The sequence below is a fragment of the Podarcis raffonei genome, chromosome 4 (assembly GCF_027172205.1).
Source record: "Podarcis raffonei isolate rPodRaf1 chromosome 4, rPodRaf1.pri, whole genome shotgun sequence".
In the NCBI taxonomy this organism is placed as follows: domain Eukaryota; kingdom Metazoa; phylum Chordata; class Lepidosauria; order Squamata; family Lacertidae; genus Podarcis; species Podarcis raffonei.
In genome coordinates, this window is record NC_070605.1 from 75,434,457 (window position 1) to 75,459,514 (window position 25,058).

At 38.1% G+C, this 25,058-nt stretch overlaps 1 protein-coding gene across 1 annotated transcript in view; it reads left to right on the forward strand.

The window, feature by feature from the left end:
* TMEM131 (transmembrane protein 131) overlaps positions 1-25,058 on the forward strand; it is a 76,048-nt gene that overhangs the window by 38,607 nt on the left and 12,383 nt on the right. The window contains exons 7-29 of the mRNA XM_053384131.1: positions 1,581-1,703; positions 4,168-4,248; positions 5,815-5,965; positions 6,055-6,111; positions 7,211-7,272; positions 11,114-11,222; positions 12,235-12,343; positions 13,327-13,480; positions 13,577-13,747; positions 14,720-14,830; positions 14,923-15,057; positions 15,669-15,773; positions 16,384-16,470; positions 18,439-18,591; positions 18,717-18,792; positions 18,878-18,995; positions 19,377-19,515; positions 19,630-19,739; positions 20,155-20,221; positions 21,024-21,175; positions 22,233-22,375; positions 22,580-22,766; positions 24,085-24,270. Of these exons, the coding sequence (XP_053240106.1) occupies positions 1,581-1,703; positions 4,168-4,248; positions 5,815-5,965; positions 6,055-6,111; positions 7,211-7,272; positions 11,114-11,222; positions 12,235-12,343; positions 13,327-13,480; positions 13,577-13,747; positions 14,720-14,830; positions 14,923-15,057; positions 15,669-15,773; positions 16,384-16,470; positions 18,439-18,591; positions 18,717-18,792; positions 18,878-18,995; positions 19,377-19,515; positions 19,630-19,739; positions 20,155-20,221; positions 21,024-21,175; positions 22,233-22,375; positions 22,580-22,766; positions 24,085-24,270 (2,786 nt within the window). The remainder of the gene's footprint in view (positions 1-1,580; positions 1,704-4,167; positions 4,249-5,814; positions 5,966-6,054; positions 6,112-7,210; positions 7,273-11,113; positions 11,223-12,234; positions 12,344-13,326; positions 13,481-13,576; positions 13,748-14,719; positions 14,831-14,922; positions 15,058-15,668; positions 15,774-16,383; positions 16,471-18,438; positions 18,592-18,716; positions 18,793-18,877; positions 18,996-19,376; positions 19,516-19,629; positions 19,740-20,154; positions 20,222-21,023; positions 21,176-22,232; positions 22,376-22,579; positions 22,767-24,084; positions 24,271-25,058) is intronic.

Here is a 25,058-nt window from a genome sequence, read left to right on the forward strand (position 1 = left end):
GATGGCAACCCAACCCAAAATTCCGGACAAGCTGGGCGAGGGGGCACATAAAGATGTTGAAAAGCATCGGGGAGAGTATCGCACCCTGAGGTACTCCACACACCAAGGAGTGGCGCGATGACAATTCCCCCCCCCCCCAGTGCCACCCTCTGTCCCCGACCAGAGAGAAACGAGCGCAGCCATTGAAGGACTGTGCCCTGGATCCCCACGTCAGCAAGGCGGTGGTCCAGGAGTTCGTGATCGACCATGTCGAAAGCTGCTGACAGATCTAGAAGAATCAGCAGCCCCGACCCGCCTCGATCCAGCTGTCTACGAAGATCATCTGTTAGGGCAACCAGAGCCGTCTCGGTCCCATGACCAGCGCGGAAGCCGGACTGGAATGGATCCAGAGCCGTTCCAGAAGTCCGTTCTTAGACCAAAGCCATTCTTAAACCAAGGCACACTTTCCCTAATGAGGCCTCCTGCCGCCGGTGCCCTTCCACTGTTCAGCTTCCATTTGTAGACCGAGGTAAAGTTTGCTAACCAGAACACTACTTCCTGTTTTGCGGAATTCGTATACTGAATAGTTTGTAAACAGGGATGTTCTTAAACCGAGGTGCCACTGTACTGCAATGTGTGACTGCTTCATAGTTTAGCATATGTCTCTAAAGTCAATGCTTTCAATTGAAACCAACAGCCACGTATCATGAACTTAGATTTTCTGATTGACATTCCTGCTTTCAAATGGGAATTACTCATGGAGCAAGATGCCATTTGTCTGCAATATATACATATTATTTGATGCTTTGAGACACCTACAATAAGTGCCACTGTGCTATGCATATTCCGTGCACTTGAGATTACAAAAAGTCTTACAGTATTAATGCGCCTCCTACAGCTTAGAAATGAACAAGCTATTTGCAAGGTGAAAAGCCTCCAAGTTGTCTATTAAAATGCAAAACAGGCTTCTGTTGATTTATGAGATACAGTAATAGTGATTGACTTGAAAGTTGATAATACACTTGATCTAATACAGTTGATTGATTTAAGCACACCACAATATTTTTAAAAAATTAAGAGAAGGACATTTAAATGGCAAAGTAGCTTTTGCAGGAACAAGATCACATATTTTAGAAAACTGAAAGGAATGACAAAAATGGAGGGGATGCCATTTTTTTGTATTCATGAGCATAATCATGATTTACTACCTGTAGTGCTCTAAGTTACTGTGGTTCGGAGCTAGAAAAAAATTCAAAGGGTTGTATTTGACTCAGTCCTACTCAGTGATCTTAAGTTGTTGTTTTTAAAAAAATCTGCATTGCATATAAAAGTTCAAAAACTGATTGCAAAACAAATATTTAGAGAAAAGCTGGTCTGTAGTTGTCACCTGTGTGGCTCCTGAAAGGAAGAAAAAGATATATTTTCTTGTATCCTAAAGCAATAGATACTGTATGAGACCACTTTAAAATACTGTAACTGTAAACTTCCAAGTTGGGAAAGAGGTAGTGTTTCTTTGTTGTCAATTATTGTGTGAGTTTTAAAGGTGGAAAACAGACAATTACATTGGGATACTAAAAGGTTGTTTTCTTTTTCTTAAACAGGTATTTGGTGTAGGAGTACCAAACCCTTACAGACTTCGCCCTTTTATAGGAGCAAAAGTTCCAGTAAACAGCAGTTTTTCTCCTATTATAAATATACACAACCCCCATAGTGAGCCTTTGCAGGTATGTAGGAGCACTGTTCATATTTACAGTTACCTGTTAAAATATAATGTTAATGGCCGGACTTCCGGGTTAGCGCCATCGACTAATGGCGGATTCCCTCCGAGCTCCGGAGGGAATCGGCTCCGCAGGATTTGGGTCTTGCTGCTGCGGCGACGCGGGGACCCTCAGAAATCACAGGCGCTGAAGCCTGTGAACCTGGTGACTCGGCGGGCACCATTTGCGCCCCCCGACCCGCGAAGGAGCCTTTTTAAAGGCTTCGGAACGGGGGATGGGGCGAGCGGCGCGGTGCTGAGAGTCGACTGCTTCTCCTACGGAGTGAAGCCGCATGCCATGGTCGGAGAGCGCTGACTTCTTCTTGTGAACAATTGGACTTTAAAAGCAACAACCCGTGAGTAGTACGGAAATTGGATTTGCAAAGAAAAAATTTTTTTGAATTAGGCACGATCGGGGAAGGCGCAAACAGGAAGTCCGTCTCCCCGTCTTGTAAATAATTTAAAGCAAGGACTAGTTAACTAAGGTCGAGAGAACTTCTTCTTCTTTATTGGGTAAAAGACATTAATTTCACGATTTGGCAGTATAAGTAATTTTACTGGAGGATAAGAGCTAATTTTGAGAGCTGAAGTGCCACCCCCCCGGATCCGGGAGTGATCCGCGAGAGAGCCTGTTGAGGAGATATAGAAGAGTTTGACAGCTGTCAAATTAGCTGTCAAGAAGGAAAAAGGGAACTTTGTTTCTGCTGTCTCTGCTGGATATATTTGTTACAATTTGGTTATATTTTGTTGAAAACAAGGAAGAACTGATACAAACTAACTTGATTTTTGGATTTGAACTGGAAGGAAGATTAAGTAACCAAAATCCCTCTAGAGGGGGTTTTGGGACATTACAAGAATGGCTGAAGGAGGAAAAATTCAAGCTAAATTGGACAGAGTTTTTCTTCTCTTGGGAAAGTTACAAGGCCAAATTGATGTTTTGGCTACCAATGTTGCAACTCTGGACTTAACAGTAAACAAATTCATTGAATTTGATAAGGATTTGACTCAGGAAGTTCATGCAGCTGGACAAGAAGAGAAACTTGAGAGATTTGAGAGTGTGGAGAAAGAAATATTTGTTGTTTCTGAGGAAAAGGAAGGAGGAGATGTAATGTTGCAGATGACAAAGGAGAGCCAGAGGCCTGACATGATGGTTACAAAGGAAAATAAGTACTGGATGATGAAAATCTGGTCTGAATTGGAAATTGAAGAATGGAGAGATCTCCTTCTGTGGAGATCTGAAGACCTATGGATTACAAATTTGATTAAGGTGGAAGTTGGAGCTTTCGGGACATTTGGACTTAAAAGGAGTAAGAAACAAGATTCGGGCTCCACTTTTAAGTATGGAGGTCTGGCTGGAAGAAACATGGACCCTATTGGGACAGAGCTTCTCCGAGATCTGGTGTTTAATACTAAGGACTACCAAAAAAACCGGCAGAGAGGAATTGAGAGAGAATTAAGAGCCTCGGACGTGAGGTCTCCAGGCTGATAGTAGACTAAGACTGAAGGACTACCAAAAAAACCGGCAGAGAGGAATTGAGAGAGAATTAAGAGCCTCGGACGTGAGGTCTCCAGGCTGATAGTAGACTAAGACTGATGGACATTTGTTGGGGATTGAAACCGGGAAAGGGGGGGTGGGGTTTGGGAATTCAAAGGGTGTACAATTATAATCTGTTTTTTTATTTTGTTTTGTTATTAGTATGAAAATTGGGGAATTCGTGGAAGGGAATTTGGGTCGACTTTAGAAAAAAGTTTTAAGAATGAGCACTGATGTACAAATATTGATGTTTATAAGTTAAAATCGGTTTTTCTAAAATGAATTAAATATAAAAAGGTCAAAAATTGGGGATAAGAACTTGTTGAACTAACAATTTGAATTGGAATATAAGAAGGGGAGGTGTGGGGAAGTCAGGGAAGTATGTTATTGAAAATACAGATTGTAAACTTTATGTGTTTTTAACTTTTTTCTTTTTTGATTTTTTAATGTATTAAGGTGGAAAATCTCAATAAATATCTTTTAAAAAATAAAATATAATGTTAATGTATTTCAGGTGCTCTTTGTATACTATGATTCTATTCCTTTATTTTCAGTTCGGAATGTTATATGTATAAACCATTGAAGTTAAAGTAATTGTCTTGGTGGTAGTTTTGAGAAGCTATGTTCATGGAACTAAAGGTTTGCATGTAAGGTTTGACTTGGCAAATACAGAAACTTCATTTGCATAAAATCACTTGATTATTTTTTTTATTTGGTGGAATGATAAATGACATATTCTAACACTTGAGACAATTCATTGACTATGTTGTTTGTGTGGTCTTTACCACAGAGAAAATAAAATATAAATAGTTTCTCCTTAGCTGGCAACCATGAGAGTGTGTCTAGTTGGAACTTGAGCTCTAACTTTATCAATTATTATTTTTGGCTATTCTCACAGGTGGTAGAAATGTATTCAAGTGGAGGTGATCTCCACCTAGAGCTTCCAACTGGTCAGCAAGGGGGTACAAGAAAATTATGGGTGAGTGGCACAAATATTACTTGACTCACACTAAGGTATTAATAAGTTCTGGCAAAGACTAATATTTGTTGTGGCTTAAACTTTTGTTGTGGGCCAGAGCACCCTTCCTCAGATGCATGGTGTTCTCCTCTGCTGATCCTGAAATCTCATGCACACAAATACAGATAAGAGGGTGGATGTTGTTTTGAAATGAGGCCAGGAGGCCCAGCAATTCAAGATAAGGGAGTAAACTATAACTGTGCAGCATCAAATATCAACAGGGTCCAGTGACAAGTATGAAAGTTCAAAGCAGAATGGGAACGAACTTGTCATGAATTTTCAAAGTAACGTTAATATTGTATATACCAGCAAATGTGGACAACTGCTTTGCGGGGGGACGGGGGGCTGACACAAAAGGTGAAAGGCAGAAACAAATTTAAAATGAGAATTCCATTCATAACAAGAGAAGAAATGCTCTACAGTAAAACCAATGCTATTAATTATATATTACTTATATGTATATGATGTTACATGCTTTGTTTTCGTCACAAAAGCAAATAAAACTTATTTTAAAATAAATATTGTATACAAATACCTAACAATTATGTCCTATAGTGAGTTAGCCACTTTCAATTTCATTTCATCGCAAGTCTGATAGCACATAAGCTTTTTACCAAGATTTTAGACATGTGTGTGGTTTTTATCTAATATTCTAGCCACAGAATATTCCAAAAGTTGTAGTTTTGACTGAAGATATAACACCAACTACCTTTTATGTAGCAAAGAAATACTAGGGAACTTTTCTAGGATTTTCCAGGACAATCCTCCAGTTTATATTTTTGTATAAAATTTCAGTTTATATTTTTGTATAAAATTGCTAGTGTGCCTGCATGCAATTTGAGATGGTTGCTGATGACTCCTTGGTTTGTATCCAACTAAGTCCTACTGAGACCCATTGAAAATGGACTTAAGTTGATCATTTTCATTTATTTCAGTGGGTCTAGTCTGAGTATAACTTAAATTGGATACATTTATTTTTACACTTTCTGAGTAGCAGTGATTAGAATCTCCCACTTTTGAAGCGTATAGACAAATTAAGTCCTATTCTCTTTGCTATAATGTAGGCTTTCCAGAAATTTTGAATGCACAGGAGGAAAGAAAATTATGGCTTGCCTGTTGTGGGAGTGGGGAATGAGTGGGCTTGGATGGCACAGACAGAAGTATCTACACATTTTTGTGCTACTGATGCAAAATAGGCTTTTAAGTGTTTCTCTAAAACATTGGTAGCATCACCAAATATATTTCTTGTACTGGTTTCTTACAACAGAACTAGTCTTAGGCACTTAGGAAAAGGCAGGTTTAACAAACCGTTACTTGTCAGCATGAATAATCTACACGTGATGATTCTGAACCTTTTATGTGATGGTTGTTTCTGAAACTGTTTGACACTTCCATCTCACTAGTTAGTTAGTTCATTGCCTAAAAACGCCAACTGTATACTCCATATTCCACTTGTATTATAGCTGGCATTGTGGACCTTTTTATTATACTGACTTTTATATTCTGCACAATTGTCTGTTTCAATAGGAAATTCCCCCCTATGAAACTAAAGGAGTTATGAGAGCCAGTTTCTCTTCAAGGGAAGCAGATAATTACACAGCCTTCATTCGAATAAAAACAAATGCCTCAGACAGCACAGAGTTTATTATTCTGCCAGTAGAAGTAGAAGTCACAACAGGTTTGTAGAAATGTAATGTTTCATCAACTTCATGTATTTTCCTACTGCAGTAGTGAAAGATACTCACTTTGTTTTGTCCTATCTTAAAGCCCCAGGAATTTATTCATCGACAGAAATGCTAGATTTTGGTACTTTAAGAACCCAAGGTGAGTCCTATATTTTAATACACCTCCATTCCAGATTGTGAAATTTTGCAAGAGCTGCGTAATATCAGTTTCATGTGTTTGTTCCTTGGCCTTTGCATGTAGGCCTTCATATGTATTGGGTTGCATCCAGACAGATCCTGCTGCTAATGGAAAGGATCCACCCATTTACATAAATAAATAAAAATAAAAATCCAGGGTTCTTCTGGAGACGGGGTGCAGGAAGGTGATTTTTGGTATTATCTCTGCGGCTACTTTTCATAGTGTTTCATGGAGTCCCCAAACCCTCCAGAGCAGATCTTTGGGGGCTACAGGGGAAAGGAGGAATTGGTGAAAATAATTTCTTCTTCTAGCAGAACTCTGCATGAGGGAAACTTTCTGAATCCACCTCATTTGTATTTAAATGCCTAGGATATCTAGCTTTAGAAATATTATATAAAGTAAAATGAAATAACTTAATAACGCAATTATAAATAGTACTTTTTATAACATCACTCTTAATTTATACACCTGCCAAATGACTGTACACAGGTGCATCTGTATTCAGACTAGTCTCCAAATCATAGTTTGGAACAGTCTTCCCCAACCTGTTGCCCTTCAGCTGTTTCGGTCATCAATTGCATAATCTCTGACCGTTGACCATACTGGGAAAGGGCAGGTGGGACTTGTAGTCTAAAGCATGTGAAAGGTACCAGGCTGGTTTGGAAGATCAGGATTTAGTAATGGTGACCATGATCCCCCCCTCCCTTCCCTTGCAACAAACCATAGTTTGCCCATTTGCTCCAGTGTGACAAATTATGGTTTGCCTAGACAATAGTTTGCCACCATGCCTGGATCCTGACTGGAGAACAAATTAATTTGCACACTAACCACAGTTTGCTACAGTTGGATAAAATGGCAGACTATTGCTTACTGCAGATTAGAAGCAGAAGCATCAAACATCCGCTCCTTATGTCTGGGGGAGAAGGGAATGGAGAAGTGCAAGAATTAAGTAAAATTTCAGCATTGGATAACTTGAATAAATGTCACAAAGCTGACTTGACTTTAAAAAAATCCCTTTTATGCAAACGAGCCTTAGTGCTTTTTTATTGGCTTTCAACAGATCTGCCCAAAATCTTAAATCTACACTTGTTAAATTCAGGAACAAAGGATGTACCAATAACAGTAAGTATTACCTCTTTTATTTCACTATCTCAATATATTTTTCTAGACGTAAAAGTTAACATGAATCCACTAGATATCAAAGCTCAAGTTCTGTTAGTTTAGTCCCTTTTTCCAAATGGACTCAACGAAATGCCGCTTTTGATGCACTTAACAGCTTTCAGCAGTGTATCCTTCCCATGCTACATGTTGTGACTGTATAGTTAAACTGAACTAAAGCTCCCCCACTTTGCATTCCCTTCAACTTTCTACTAAAGACTAAGACTACAGGGGCATATTTAAAGGTTTGTTTAGTTGCTTGTTATTCAGGCTTTACTTTTCAGTGTCATCATAAATTAATACTTACAGCTTGTAATTGTACAACTATCTTAAATAATTGTTGTTATGGTGTCACATTACAATAAAAAGCAATGGGATTTCCAGAAAGTACATGAAAAGGCATTTAATAATTCCCAGTTATTTCTGACTAAATCATTCAGGGCAAATGCCTTGAAAAGCATGCAGATAACCAGTATGACAATTACAAAATAAAAATGCAAACAAGAATTAAAGGTTCTTTTGTAGCTGGTATTTCACAACAAACTTCAGCATATAAAAGTGGTTAATATTGGCTTGCAATAGAGATTTGTCTTAACCACTGTAAAGGAGGCAGTTTTGAGACTCAAAGCTAAAGAGGCCTGTCCCAGACCCAGAATACGATTCAAACATCTGATTAGTCACAAATATTCTCTTTCGGGCTAAGGTGCTTGAGCTGGTGTGTTCTGTCAGTGCTGAAATGCTTTTGTCACCAAGCAATGTCTCTTGTTGTTGTCTAAATCCCTTTTCTCAACCACTGTTCTAGTTTGTCCAGCATGGGAGATGAGAGAGTACTGTGCTTGTTTCCATGTCTTTGAAATGTATATTTATCTCTTGCAGCAATAGCTTTGTTTTACCTCTTCCTGTATAAAGGGGAGAAATGATGACTACTGGATAATCTCTTAGACCAGAGGCTATGTCTGTTCTTTTTAGTTTGTATAAGACTAACTCCTCTGGAGTCTTTTTCCTCTCTAACTTGCTAGCAGCACCAGTGGGTTTAACAAGCTGTTGTCATTATAAAGATAGCCCATAGGTTTCCTGGGCTCAAACTCAGAGGCACAGAAGCATATCTCACAAAATGTGGGGCATCATTAGTTTCATATTTGGTAATAATCTACAATGGCTTATAAAAATTGAAAGGCCTGTGTGTATATCTTCACATAAGGATGTTCTACAAAGAGCTCCAGGCCTTAATGAACCCTTTGTGAACTCATAGGTCTGGCCTGTTTCCCTCCTTCTGACTTACAGAGTGCAGAGAAAAATACAGAATGGTCAGCTTAGATTTTTCAAATTGCACACTACACCACAGGGTTAGTGACAGAAAGGCTGCTTGCAGTAAGTGAGCAAAAATATGGAGTCACTGATGTTAAAAACAGGAATCATTGATGCAGCAGAAGTAATGTACATAATTTTACTTAAATTTTCTTTTGCATCTTATAGCAAAGGTGATAAGTGTTAAACTACTGAGCAGTGGATTATATAGCCAAGCTCCTGAATCATATTATTTTAACACCTCATTCTCTGATATTTTGCCCTCATTCTTGACTGAAGAAATACTGACTGTATGACCTCATGATATACAGTCCCAGTGTTTTGACACTGCTCAGATTTCTGCTACCATCTTAGATGTTAAGTGGGTTGGGGAAGTGTCAGATACCATCAAGCATATCTTAAAGGCTAAACTATTTGCTCATATTTCCATGTAAACATGGGGTGGGGGGGCAGGGGGAGGACAGGGATATATGTCTCTTGGAGTTTGTTCTGATACAGTTTGGAAGCGAGGAAGAAACTGGTTTCAAACTTCATGCTAATGTCATGGGAAAAGGCCAAGACTATATTTAGCAGAAATTTAAGCTAGATACTCATAGAACTAAATTCCTTCGAGGCACTTTAAGAGTATTGTTGCCAATTACTATAGTCATAAAAAGTTTTTACCTTTACTGACACTTTATATTGAAGTCTGTGAAACTGAACAATTTTAAAAGAAGAAAGGCAATTTATAATATTAAAAATAATACTAAATTAATGTAAAAATATCATGTACGTATTTATAGCATTGCTGGTTCTGAGCCAGAAGACTGTGTATTTACCGTTTTGTCAGCAGCGCTTAATATTCAGCTGAGTTGCATAACTATAGCCATTATCCTTCCATTAGAATTTAAATTTATGTTTGGTAACACAATATATGACAGTTCTGTATTAAAGTTTATATGGAAGTTTAAGTAAAATGTGTGTATTGCTATATTAACTAGTTCTAACATTTCTTTTAAATGTTTTTCATTGAGAAGAGACAGCTAGAACAACAACAAAATACATTTAGATGTTGGTGAAAGACTGTATACTTAATAGCTGATTGCATTCAGGCAGTATTCCTTCCAAAAGGCCCTCTCCCTTCCTGACCCTGCGCTGTGTAGTATATATATGACGTACTTCATATTAACAGTAAATTACAAAACTTGTTTGAACTTGCTTGAAACATGAGAATCCCTCTTCTATGGTTGTAAGGCTTGTACATTCATCCATAATTATGAATTTTGCATGCTCATCCTCTCTCTTTCTTGGAATGAGGTATCTTCTTGGTATCTTTCTATATTATCTTCTGAAAGGGGGGGGCGTCCTTTGTTGTTGTTGTCATCTGTCAACTTTATTCTGACACATTCTTCTCATCTTTCTTATCCTTATTTCAATTCTTTCCTTCATGTCACATGGTGTTACCTTGAAGGCCTAGTAACTTGAATGGAAATCTGTGCTCTGAGCTTTTTGATGTGCTGCTTGATATTGATTCCACACCTCAAAGCCTCTGGACCTGAAAGTCTTAATCTGTAGCCTTCATGTTACAGCAGCTCTGGAGTTTGCATTTCTCTCAAAATAGTTGGTCTTTCGCAGAATTAGGCCACATTTGAAACAACAAAAACAACAATATTTATACCCCACCCATCTGGCTGGGTTTCCCCAGCCACTCTGGTCGCTTCCCAACAGAATATTAAAAACACAATAAAACGGCAAACAACAACAATATTTATACCCCACCCATCTGGCTGGGTTTCCCCAGCCACTCTGGGCGGTTCCCAACAGAATATTAAAAACATAATAAAACAGCAAACATTAAAAAGTTCCCTAAACAGGGCTGTCTTTACACTTCAATAATTTGTTGGTTTGTTTTTGGCATTCCCTGCTGCTCTGCAATGTTGCCAGCATGTGTCTTCAGCTGTTTAGCTTTCTAAAGTGGAGATACTGGAAGTGAAGACACAGTTAAAATAATGTGAGTGTAGTGTTCTACCTTGTGGAGGATCTCTAAACAAGTGCGCTAGGTATACGAGCACAGGAACAACTTCAAGTATAACTCTTGTAAAATTTAACATGGAAGTGTAGTGGTATTTTTGATGTGTGCATTCTCATTAATAAAACACATATAGATGGCTCTGATATTCTTTTGGTGCACTTGCGCTGAAAGGCTAGTTCTCTTTATATGGCTACAGACATTTTAGCCAAAAAACACGCCCAACCTAGTTAATTTCTCCTTTCCTAGTGAAACAGGCATGTGTTGAAATAAAATGAAACAAACCTAGCTAAATCTGCTGGAGTTTCACAGTTTCTGCTATAAATTATGTACATATATTTGGAAATATTCCTGACTCGTGTTGTTCTAATGACATGTATCCACATTTTTATAACTTAGAATAAGTGTCAGCAGATTCTCAACTTTTGAAGGAAAAGATAACAAATATATACAGACTTTTTCAATAGCACTTCTTTTATGCTTTTCCAGAGTGTTAGACCCACACCACAGAATGAAGCTATCACAGTACATTTCAAGCCAATTACACTTCGAGCTTCTGAAAGTAAATATACCAAAGTTGCAAGTATTAGCTTTGACGGTAAGTAAAGGTCTGTTCTGGAAGTTGTATGTATCTCATTCATGGGATAGGAAGCTTTTTGTCAGCGTATCTGAACATATTTCTTAGTTTGGGGTCCACACTTTCTTTTCTTTTGAACGCAGTTACTGCTTGGAACGAGTTACCGTATTTTTTGCACCATAACACTCACTTTTTTCCTCCTAGAAAGTAAGGGGAAATGTCTGTGCGTGTTATGGAGGGAATGCCTATGGGTGGCATGCCTACGGATTTTCCTCCTCTAAAAACTACGTGCGTGTTATGGTCGGGTGCGTGTTATAGAGCGAAAAATACGGTACATAATACTGCCAGGGATATTGCTGCAGTTGTAGAAGCTTCTTCCTGGTTTCCACTGGTTTCCCACAACCCCCACCCCCAAACTCTCAGGAGAGACTTTTCAGGATGCTGCTGGGCAGAGGAGGGGCTGGGAAAGTCTGCTTCCTCCAGCTGCCTTCTGTGAGCTTTCCTCTGAATCCCATCCCATGTGTTCAATCATGCTGTTCAGTGTATATACACAGAGACCAAGAGTGGAGAGCATTTAATGATGACTGTCCACTGAAGTCTTCATCTTTTTTGCTAAGAAGGGGAACCTGTGGCCTTTCTGATGTTGACGGGCGACAGCTCCCAGTAGCCTAGGCCAGCATGGCATTTGGTTAGAATTAACAGGAAGCAACATTTGCAGGCTTATAGGTTTCCCCACCCCTTGGCTGAAAGTTGAAGAAGGGATGTTGCTGTATCACCCACCCTCCTTGAAGCCACTTGAATTCAGCAAGTAGCATAATACTCACATTTTAGAGCTAAACAGTAACTGCACCCTAATATATTACAGGAGTAGCTTAGTGTAAACCTTCAAAATGGTTTATGATACTTTGTAGTAAATCAAAGCCCCAACAGTGACAGTTTTACTGTCAGAGTAAAAATAAATATGTGTCAATTTTGTGTATGCATCAATAATAGTAACGCTGTTTGTTTTTATCTATTTGTATGTACCATATAGCATCGAAAGCAAAACGACCAGCACAGTTTTCAGGAAAAATAACAGTTAAAGCAAAAGAGAAGAGTTACTCAAAACTTGAAATTCCATATCAAGCAGAAGTGTTAGATGGGTAAGATTGCATGGGATACTGTTGTCTTACATTTAACTCACATCTCGTTCCTGTACACATGTAACTAACCACTTGCATGGCTTCCTGTAGCAAATAAATATGCTTCCAAATGAGTCTTTCTTATAATAGGGACACTGGGTTTAAAGCCAGTGTTATTCTGTGGACACTGCACTGAATTTTTGTGTATTCCGTCCTGGATAAAGAGCTACAAACTGAATCGGAGCCAAAGGATCAATGTGCAGTGGCCATCACACAGCCCTGTTAAAACAAAGCATGTGACTATTGCCATGAATAGTGCTGGCTTGCACTCAGATAACTTTATTTTGCCCATTGCTACAAGTGTTAGGGACAGGCTTGAGCAATTGCTTTTTTACTGTTTCTAACTTCTACATTTATAAGCTAGTATATTCTAATTCTTCCACGTTTTAAGTTCTGGTTATAACTCTTTATTTGCTGAGTAATGTATTTGGTTTCAGACTTCTTTGCTGCTAAATGGAACAAGTGTATAAATTCTTCAGACCATTATATTTCTCAGTATTGATTTTTAAGTTTTATGTATTTGAATTACACACCTGGCTTGGGCAGGATATGACGATAGGGCATGGGGAATGAATCTGGGTCTTTTGGGTGAATTTAAACTTGCTGGTAAGTAAAATCAGGAATGGGTCTGTGGCCTGCCAATTGGCAGTCCTTCAGGCATTATATGATGTTTACGAAGTTGAGTGAACAAGCCAAAAAGAGATCTTAAACTGCTTCTGTTGGATGGAAAACCTGTGGCCCTCCAGATGATATTGGACTACAACTTTGATCGTTCTTCAGCTTTAGTCATATTGCTAGAGCTGATGGAATTTGAGTCCAACGACATTTGGAGAGTCAGGTTCCTCATCTCCGTGTCTAACCAATTTTCTGGTGGTTATTGTGAGTTTTTCTTATAGAGGATTGTGCAAATCTCTACTTTTTGGCTTTTTTATATTTTGAAATAGGTACTTAGGATTTGATCATGCAGCCACATTGTTTCATATTCGTGACAGTCCGGCAGACTCTGTGGAAAGACCAATCTACTTAACAAACACATTCAATTTTGCAGTCCTCATTCATGATATAATGCTACCAGATGAAATCAAAGGAATATTTAAAGTAAGCCCAATTACACGCTGAACTATTTTGTTGCTATTAAATGTTACATAAATTGGATTCACTGTTAACCTGGATCTTATTTATTCATTGTACTAGGTACACAACTTCAGCAAACCAGTTTTAATTCCACCAAATGAATCCAGATATATTTTCACACTTTATTTTGTGGCTTCCTTGTCATCTCTTCACATTGATAACAATATTTTGCTCATTACAAATGCTTCTAAATTTCATCTACCTGTAAGAGCATACACTGGATTTTTAGATGTAAGTATATCAGTTTTTTAAAAAATCTTTTCTGTTTTTAAAGTGAAATACATTGGATGTGGTTTCTTTGTGTTTTTGGATAACATGTGCTCAGGAGTGAAGCCAAATTCAAACTGTAGTCTTGAATTTGAACCATAAACTGAATACAAATTTGGTAGCTGGTTTATATTTCAGCAGTCTAACGCCTGCTAGAATAGACCTAGGGATGGAACCCATTCTGCTCTTTTGCCATGTGGCAGTTCTGCGGGATGTAATATTAATGTGTTAGATATTATTTTTGTAGGTTTGCTGTTTGATTGAAATTGAATTTATAGGAATTACATTACTTTTTTTAAAAAAATAAAAGAATATGTCTGTACGTGGGGGCCTGTTCAAAATGACTGAACTTGGAACTGAACTCATATTTTAATGTGTTGACTCTCTAGCTCTCAGTTACGCATACTGCCAACAAAAACGTATCGGCAGCTGCCTTCACTAATTAACATGGGGCACAGTCCACTCAAATGCTCTCCTGTATAGGCCCCTTAAGACTAGGGAGCTTCAGAAAATCATGCTGTTGTGCCTTTTGCATCACTCTTCCATCTTAGCGGGATTTCTACAGAAGAGGAGAATTAGCAGTGGATTGTACTCAGTAGTTTGTTAGACCTGTTTTGTCTTTCACTCAGTCACCTTTAATAGTGCCTTGCCTTATCTCATGATAGGTCAGCATCTGGTTGCCCAATAGAATGAATAAAAGGTAGATGTGTTTCCCAGCAATTGTAGCACTTTCTGTGTAATCGGCAGATTGTATACCTGAAAACCAAATACAGATTCTTCAGTCCCAGATCTTATGGGCTACTTGTCCAAAATATTGGGGGAGGGGGGGAAAGGAACCAACATGTTAGAACTGGTGGTAGTACTTCTGAGCCCTTGCAGTAACAGATATATGAGCTGCTTGTCCCTAATGCAGTTGATGCTCTTCTGTTTTTCTAGTATTTTGTATTGCCCCCAAGACCTGAAGAACAGATAATAGATTTTGGTATATTGAGTGCCACAGAAACAAGTAGTATTCTGCTTGCAATCATGAACAGCAATCCAATTCAGGTAAGAGACATTCTTTTATTTGTTGTTTGTTTGTTTTACTTAAATGGCATATCTGTTTAATTTATTACTAAAACTATTGTGCCCTTTTAAAGTTGGCTATAAAAAGCTGGCATGTGATAGGTGATGGTTTGACCATGGAACTCCTTGCTGCTGAAAAAGGCAACAGAACTACAATAATTGCAAGTCTTCCAGACTTGGAAAAGGCCAATGCATTGGATCAAACTTCAGTAAGTAACACATATTTTACTTATTACAGTTATGTGTGGCATATGGACAAAAGATGCAAATCTTATCACTATAAGTACAAAGAAGCAGGGGGGATGATCACCACATCTGCTTATGTACAGTGTTTTTTTGAGGAGACGCCGCGCAGGGAGATGCATACTCCTAAACATTTTGTGAATCTTTGTACAGTACTTTTGTCCTTTTACTGTATTTATTTTTCCCGATCTGAACTATAAAATGGTTGTTTTCTTGAGTCAAAATGAGAGTACCCCTAAACATTTTTTTAAGAAAAAAATCACTGCTTATGTCTATATATCGACATGGTGCTAGCTATTTTTATGATATGTAGACAAACACCCCACACATATCCACATCTGGAGGAAAAAAGCGAACAATGAGAGGTGCCTCTGTGAGAGATTAACTGATGAAAATAAATAGTGGAGAGTGTTTTACTTAAGTGGTAGGCAAAACATTATTCTTTGTATTTCATCATGAAGCCCTTTCAGATAACTGTGTGTGTGCATTTTTGTTACAGTGACCGGGGGTTTTTTGTTGTCTGTTGGAAGAATGTGAGATTAAAGCAATGAAGCAACTATATAATTCTGTTCTACAGGTAACATTGATGCCTGGTTCATACACTGTATTCAGAGTAAGATTATTACCAAAAGAACTTGAAGGGATTCATGATGGGGCTATACAAATCACAAGTGATTATGAGGTACTCTTACGTTTATATTGGTCCTAAAAGTAATGTGCATGGAAATAGAAAAGAAACAGTTGGGGGGGGACATCTGGCTTTTAGCTGTTGTGGTGGCAACTGCAGTTGGTTGGTTTCCTCTCTGGCAGTATATTTGGCACTGGCTAGTGTGTGTGACAGTTTAGGTGTGTAACCTTTCAGGAATTTCAGAAGATGGTTTTAATTGTTCTTCATTTGGTATGCCCATCATGCTTGCTTTCTGAAAACTAAATGATGATCATCTGGTATTTCCTATACCATATCTATAGAAGGATGCAAAACTATTTTAAGATTAATAAAGATGTATAGAAGGCAGTCAACCTATTTCTGATTCTCAGCATATAAGCTTGCAGATACTTTCAGAAGAGAGCAGTTGAGATTTTTGTTGGGCTTATGTGCTCATCTTATAAAAACAGATTTTAGATTTTTGCACAAGTATGCTAGCAGAAATGTATGCTTGTGTCCAGTTATGGCTTTGTGCTAATGCAGCGGAGGGAAACCTTTTTGGATGAAATCCATAGTCTAAAACTTAATGATAAGAGTTAACGTAAATGTTGCGTTTAAGCTACTATTCTTTTCCTCTTTTTTGCAGATTTTAACCATTCCTGTGAAGGCTGTAATTGCTGTAGGCTCATTGATGTGCTCCCCAAAACACATTCTTCTTCCACCTTCTTTTCCAGTAAGATAATATATTTTGAAGAATTTCTAACAGTTTCTTCTTGCTATTTAACCATCATTATGAAAAGGAAACAAACTGATTTTAGCCATGCTACAGGAGTTTATCTCACACTCCATCACTGGGAAGGCATTTTAACCTCAGATTCTCTTGTTTTTCATAGAGCCTGGGATGTGTCCCCAGCCTTTGTTTCTCATTGCTATAGGGTAATTGAATCAGTCTTAGTGGTAAGAACTAGCATATGTTAACTCCATCAATCCATATGTCTGAAATCATGAACAACTGTTGCTGAAATACGAGACGTGTTTTTTTTCCAAAGGAAGTTGGCTGCTGTTTTGATACACTACAGTCCTAAACACAGGGAAGCATAGAAATCAAACCCTTAGTTGCTCCTTGCACAACCTCTCAAATAATTGAGACCATGCAGCAGTTACCTTGGAGTATATCTTTTGCCAGATCTTTATTAGAGGATTGGAAATCTGTGTGGCAGGATTCAATTACGGGCAGTCACTTTTTGAAAATAATGTGCTATTTCCAAGTTCCTGCCTAGTCCAAAATTGAATACTTATCTTCTGTGGGAGCGGGTGGCGCTGTGGTCTAAACCACTGAGGCTCTTGGGCTTGCTGATCAGAAGGTCAGATCCGTGTGATGGGGTGAGCTCCCGTTCCTCTGTCCCAGCTTCTGCCAACCTAGCAGTTCAAAAGCACACCAGTGCAAGTAGAAAAATAGGTACTGCTGCGGCGGAAAGGTAAACAGTGTTTCTGTGTGCTCTGGCTTCCGTCACGGTGTTCCGATGTGTCAGAAGCAGTTTAGTCATGCTGGCCACATGACCCGGAAAGCTGTCAACACCGGCTCCCTCGGCCTGAAGTGAGATGAGCACCACACTCCATACACTTAACCATCCAGGGTCCTTTCCCTTTCTCTCTTATTTATCCTTCCTTTCCTGGTTTTTGTACGGTAGCATTTTAAATCTTGCAGTTGCATTTGTGGTATCTTTATAATTCCCTTTTAAACACAAAAATGAGAAAAGAGGAAAGAGAACTTTGTTTGAGAGTGCCTTATGGAGGTGGCTGTTTTTATTGTATTTTGGTAAGAAAATTTTTCATAGTCTCTTTTTTTAATACACCACTCCATTAGATTGTAAAAGAGAGAAGGAAGAGACTTTTTTTCTACATTGAGCACATAATGTAGCTATAAAATGCACCACTATTTTCAGTCCAAGGTAGCTTCATGGAGCTGGAAAAAAGTTTTATTACTTCCTGAGACTAAAGCCTGCAGTTTCGTTTAATTCTTCCTGCTTTATTTTCTATTAAGAACTGGGATAGAAAGTGTGAGAGAAAATAGTTGAGCCTCATAGAGATGTTTAAAGTAAGTTCCTCTGAAATGTATAAGGTTCTAGATGCAAAATATTACTATGTTAGCTCTTCCTTTATGCAACCACTCTTGCTAATTTTAAGTAACTGAATTTACCTCCCTCTGTTCCTAATTTACGGGGGTGATTTCTGGCAATTGTTGGGTGTTGAATGAAGGACCTACGAATTAACCTGGCAATAAGATTTTATTTGAACTTTGAATACGGTGGGAGCAGATAATGGAAGTGGATAATGCTCATGATATTATATCGACAACTTGTGATGCAGGACAGGAAACACAGACTGGTCTTCATCTGTAGAACATGTCCCCTCATTTCAGTCTGTTTCCTTCCTTTGGCATTTCTGCAAAAAATGGTTTTTTAAAAAAAAAAACCGATTGGTTGACTTGTAACATTGCATGATATTTTTTCTTAATGTGTGCAGTATCGTATCTCTAAATTGAAAGGGTTTGAATGAGGAGGTTATAGGAAAATAATGTAGATGGAATAACTCTGTCAGAGCAACCTTAGTCTATATTACCAGGGGTGCTAAAAACTTTGCAATCATGGGCACAAAGATGTGTAAAAAAAACCACAATTGTATATACTTTCTTTTTTAGGGTAAGACTGTTCATCAGAGTTTGAGTATCATGAGCTCTTTCTCACAGAAGGTAAAAATACAACAGATCCGTTCACTATCAGAAGATGTTCGGTTTTATTACAAGAGATTACGCAGTAACAAAGAAGATCTGGAGCCAGGGAAAAAATCCAAGGTTTGAGCACTATGAATATTATTCAAAATTACGTAACTATGTTTAAAAATATAGATATTTCACAGTTTTGCATTCCTAACAGGGGTCTTTTTAAATTCTTGGTTGCTGCTGCTTATATTTTTCAGATAGCAAATGTTTACTTTGACCCTGGTTTACAATGTGGGAATCACTGTTATGTGGGGTTGCCTTTTCTGAGTAAAGGTAAGTAATTTTAATATCTTTTAAACACTCCTAACGTTCTAGATATTGAAGATTTTAAGGTGAAATTTATGTTTCTCTTTTCTAGCTGAATCAAAATTACAACACAGTACATCTATGCAAGAAGATGCATGGGATTCAGATTGGGATTTGCATGATAATCTGTTCAGAGAATGGATTGGAATAAGAGATCACTCAGGCAATCAGTGAGTGTTTTAAAATAAGGAATGGCTTTCTGGTTGGTTACTGAAATTCAGGGAATCTTAATTGCTTGTCAGCATTGTTTGAGAAGTGTTGCAGTAGTTAATAAATGGGTTGGAAATATAAATGAAACAGTAAACAATGCTTTATTAGCTTCCAAATGCAGCTAATAAACTTGTAATGAAACTGAAGGCTACTCCAAGAATACTGAAGAAATTATCTTAGCTTACTGCAGTTAGCGTTTTTTTTTAAAAAAAAAATCCTTATTATGTAGAATCATGAAACTGACTATGTCTATATGCATGTGAATTCCATGAAATATTATGGTTTTATTTTTGAAGCTTGATACTAATTTTTCTTAACGCTAAATTACATTGCTGGTCTAGATTAAGTGCTGTATTTGAAGTGGACACAGATCTCCAGAAGGCTGTGACTTCCAAAATCACAGCAGAATTGGCATGGCCGTCTCTACTTGGCTCACTACGCCATTTGGATTTTTCACTTACCAACACAAACAGTTCATCTGTAAGTCTTGGCATTGTCAATGTAGTACTAAGAACACAAAAGTTAATATTGAAAATGATTTCCTATATTTGCTACTTTGGGACAATAAGTCTGAATCTAAACCTGTTCCTCCAGGAGGAAGAAATTCTTCTAGAAAATCCAGCAGATGTTCCTGTTTTTGTTCAGCTTCTTCCCATAGCACTATATTCCAATCCATCAGTCTTCATAGATAAGCTAATGGACCGGTAAGTGGTGGTAAAAAGTGGGGCATGCAAGGAGATAATGTTGAGGGCTGGGTTTAGGGTACATCACTTGCCTACCTTCTTTGCTCTTAAAATACAGCCCCTTGAATGCTACTTTCTACATGAATTGAGGCAGACCTGCAATTTAAATACCAGTCTACTCTATTAAATTCATACAACTTCAGTTATCAGATATATTATTTATTGTATGTCATATAAGATGTTATTTCTAGTGTTCATAATAGTTTTATTGTATGATAACATAAACCAACATTTCTCCCCCATCAGATATAATCCCAACAGGCCATTGCCACAGAACAGAAACAAAAATTAGTTGTCCACCTTATTTCTTCTTAAAGTGAATTTAAATATTTTTCCAGAGTACTCGGCCGCACCTAACTATGTGCTTTTCTTTCAGGTTTAACTTGACTAAGCCTGCAAACTTCAATTTGAAGACGCTAGAATTTCAAGTCTCTCGAAACTGTGTATGTAATCCTTTAAAACCCAGATTTGTTCTACCCAGTTCTTAATACTGAGCTGCTGTTAGTACAGTTATTACGAGCATAAGCATGGTTTGCAAAATAGTCACAAGCCATAGGCTGCCATTACATTCAGACCACTGAGTTATGGTTTACACTCAAATGCTATTAATTTAATTGGAGCATGCACAGCAGGAAAAAGGGCATGAGTTCAATGCTTAGTTCTTGTAGTGCCAAACCATAATTGGATGTTAGGTTGAAACAAAGCCATAGCTTTGCTAGTGCTTCTACTGAACACCTGACTGCATGTGAACAACCTCGGTTTACACTTTATCCCAGTGGTTCCTGTGCATTGGATTGCAGCCTGTAGCTGTTGGTTAGGGGTTCAGTCTCTTTATCTTCCTGAAATGACCTTTGCTTTTATAGTTGGCTACGGTAGCAAATCCTCTTGTTACCCTTGCCTTTCTCTCTGCTTATCACAATCAAGTGATCCAGACACTTATGTGCTTTCTCAGTCTGCTACGATTTCTCTGTTAGATTGTTCCCTTAGCCCTTCCCTTCCTATTTAAATTTAGATTTGAAAGCTCCTTTTAGTAATAGGTACCTGCTTTTTGTTGGTTAGTCTATAAAGCTGTCAGGTACACAGGTTGTGCTATATAGATAAGAATTCGGTTCATATATTTGCTTTTCATATATTTAAAATGAGAGTTTAAAAATATGCAGTGTTTTACAGAGCTACAAGCTAGGCACTGATTAAAAGTATGCAGACTTTCTAACCATTTAATTTGATTTGTCTTCCTCTTTCAAGGGTCATGCGTTGCAAAGCGCCACAGGATTTACGGAGGGCTTGTCTCGGCAGTCAGTTTTAAACATAATTTTAAAGCCTGGGGAAAGAAAATCTGTCAAAGTGAAGTTTACTCCAGTTCTTAATAAAACAGTTTCATCGCTAATCATTATCAGGTATTGGTAGATCTTTGGAATTGCTTTAATTAACAGGGATGTTCAAATTTAGAGCTACATTCTTCCAGCCATCTGCAGAACACATTGATTGCTTTCAAGATGAACTATAGTGGCAGTTTGGTTATATGTGAGAAGTTCTATACAACTGAATGCAATGTAATTTAACATACATAAGTCTTAAGGGTCAGCTCATACAACCTGGCTGTCTCTACGAGATGCTAATGCTGCACCATAAACTTTGCTCATGCTTGCTCAGCTGCAAAATCATCCCCATGAGCATGTTGAGCCAGAAGCAGGATAACAGCTTGGGACACCTAGGAGTGTATGGATAGGCACATCCACATTTTGACTGACCACATGGCCCCACTAACTTGCATGGTCACAGCTCCTTTTTAAGCCACTGTGATGACACAAATGGGAATGGATGAATGTGTCAACTCCTTTTAGAAGTTCATTAGTTTATTTAATGTTTTATCTCAATTTAATCCTGTAAGCTGGCCATGCACTGCGGCAATTGTGTAGGAACCACCAACTGCATGAAATAAACGAGGCTTGCACAAAAATTAGCAAGGTTCAAATGGCAAAAGATGTTCAGCAGCATTTAGGATAGCACACAAAGTGCTATTTCAGATGTGCCCAACGACTTGTGGTACCCAGTAGGACAGATTCCTTTGAAAAGCAGACCCCAAAGCAGCATCACACACATAAATTTCCAGGAACGTGTTACACTGGTGCTACTGTTCAGGGAACTTAATGGGGGGAAATGCCATGCAGTGGCTCCTGGCCTCCATCTCCTTAGTTAATGCATGATATTATTTATTAATAATTTGAGAAAATTAGCATTATAGCTTTTATCCATACCAGTAGCTTTATTTAAAAACGAGTAAGTTAGAATCAATTTGTGGAGTAGGGAAAGACAATGTCTATGTATTAGTTTGTTTTACTGATTTTATGAAACTCGTTACTGGCTTTTCCTCATTAAATAACCCCAATATAGCTAGAAACAGTAGAGTTCTTCATAATTTCATAATGCTTTATGAAATTATCTCCCCTACAGAAATAATTTGACTGTAATAGAAGCTATAATGGTTAAAGGACAAGGAACAACGGAGAGCATGAGGATTGCAGGCAAGCCACCTGGACCGGGCAGTTCTTTACGCTTTAAAATCACGGAAGCATTATTAAAAGACTGCACTGAAAGTAAGTCTTCTGTGGTGAAGCCAAACATCAAATCCAAGAGTGTGTGAGAAAGAAACTAGACAATCATTCTCGTATTTTAAAAGCAAGAATGAAAGAAGTGAAAGTAACTGAAGTAGCTTTGTGAAACCAGTTGAGCCAAATGCTGACACCATTTTCTTGTTAAATAGTAGTCTAATTTTAACTGCATTTTTCTCTTTATTTCAGAATCAAAATTAAAGGAACCAAACTTCACATTGAAAAGAACGTTCAAGGTGGAGAATACAGGGCAGCTTCAAGTTAATATAAAATCCATAGAAATCAGTGGATATTCATGTGAAGGATATGGATTTAAAGTAGTTAACTGTAAAGAATTTGCACTAAGTTCCAATGCCTCTAAAGAGATTGTCGTATTGTAAGTTAACTTATGCTGAAGACTGGCACCATTTTCAGTTTATGGGGCAGCGGGTGGTTGGAGTTTCTATACTTAGCATTGTATATAGAAAATGCTCTTTTTATATAGTTTGCCAGAGGTTCCTGGAGCACACTGAACACCTGCTTTACATAGATTTCTTCTACGTAAATGAAACCCATCAAGCCGTTTACCCCTTCAGTTTAGATAAATTTATGTAAGCTGTAACAGTGCTATGTTCAAATATCTCTCAACAAGCTAAGATACCAATGAGTTTCATGCACTTGACTTGTCTCCCCACTTGTGTGAAGGGAAGAGCAAAAGAGCTACATGTGGATATAAGATACACTCATGGGTATCTTGGTTTAATAATGCATACATTGGCTCTGCCTGAGGAATGGGGAACCAGCAGCCCACAGGGCAGAGACAACCCATGGAGCCTACTCCCTCTGGCCCCTCCCTGCCCTCTCCTAGCAACAATTATGCTTGAACAAAAGTTTATATTAGAGTCAGATGAAGTATGTGTCAGGTGGTATATAGCAGAAGTTGCATGAGGCTACCCATCACTCTTAAAGATAATAGCCTTTTCCTTTATGATAATGGCCATTACATTTTCTTTATTTGTCATGAAATACTAACCGCACCATCATATTTGATACAGTTACTGAAGAGCCGAATGGGTTGGGATTGGGACTCGCATTGCATGACGGAGACAGGAGAGCAAAGAACTCCGGGAGGCGGGCACAGCCCCCTTCAGTTTTTTTCTCTCCTGTCTGACGAATCAGGTCGTTTTCTCCTGGCTCTCTCTGATTTTCTAACAAATAAGAGATAATTCTATCATATTCCTAAGCACCACATTTCTATTTTCATTTATCTCCATAAATGATTTTTATTTCTACTTACCCCCATAAAGATGCACTCTGTGTGCACAGTTAATATTGGCATGTGCAGAACTTATTAAATCATAAGAATTAAATTGCAGCATTAAAACCTGCAGAGAGTTTGAATCTAGATTTAGTTATAATTAAACAACCCCATTGAAATCAGTGGGTCTGGGCCTAGATCAAACCGTTTTTGTTAGGAATGGGGAGTGTTTAAGTGCAAAAATTCACATGTGAGCCCCCACTTCTCCTTTCAAGATCTTTGCATCATGACTTTAATCTAAATTCAAGCAGTAACTATTATTAGAGGCTTATTTGATCTGCTATAGATGGGGATGTTGAATCCTAGATTGACTCTAATGTAACTGGAACGTGTGGATTTGTTATCAAGTGTATATATATAATCTAGATAAACAATAACAATCCTTTACTCTCAACAGGTTTACACCAGATTTCACAACTTCCAGAGTCATCCGTGAACTGAAACTAACCACAACAGGAGGTTCTGAGTTTATGTTCATATTAAATGCATCCCTTCCCTATCATATGTTAGCAACTTGTGCAGAAGCTCTGCCCAGGCCCAATTGGGAGCTGGCACTGTACGTATTAGTCTCAGGAATAATGAGGTACTATACACAATTTTTTAATAGTTTTTTTATAATATACATGTATTTCTATGTTAATAAATCAAATATGTTAAGAAAATGCCATATTTTGCTTTGAATATGCATATGTAAGAAATCTTACCTAAGCAATATATGTTGGTTGTCAACAGTGTTGCAGTGGGGCTTACAACCAGAATATGCACAGACAGCAGAGAGCAAAAGTCACATTTTATCTGAACAAACTCATTAGCTCCTGTTGCATAACCATCTGCATTTAATTGTAATAACTAGTGGGAAAACCTCTCCAAATCCCATGAACATGGAAATTTGTTGACAGTTACAGCACATGATATACCAGTAGCAGTTCTGTTGAGAGTTGGTATATGCAAAGCATGGAGTCGCATAGTAGTCGATCTTAGAGAGATAGATTGAGCAGACAGATGTCTTATTATTTTAATAACTTCTTACAAATGAGCTAGAAGCAGTTGAAATGAGTGTGAGTCAGTTTCTTACCGCATATCCCATTTCAGCAAACACAGTAAGCTGGGAAACTCCTGGGAGAAACAGATCCTAAGTTTGGGCATAACTTGCTGAGCGACAGCACTTTCTCTGCTGGGAGTCCCTCACTTAGGAATTCAGCTTCTTGGGCAGCTTGCCAGTACTTTCAGCTTAATAATTCGCAAGTTGCCTTTGTTTTTCCTACCAGATTTAGTCTTGCTTTTTCAGGATCAGCATTTACGCTTGTTCCAATAATAGGTGCTTATGGAGGTCTTAATTATATAGTATGTAAATGTTACTGGAACTTGGCA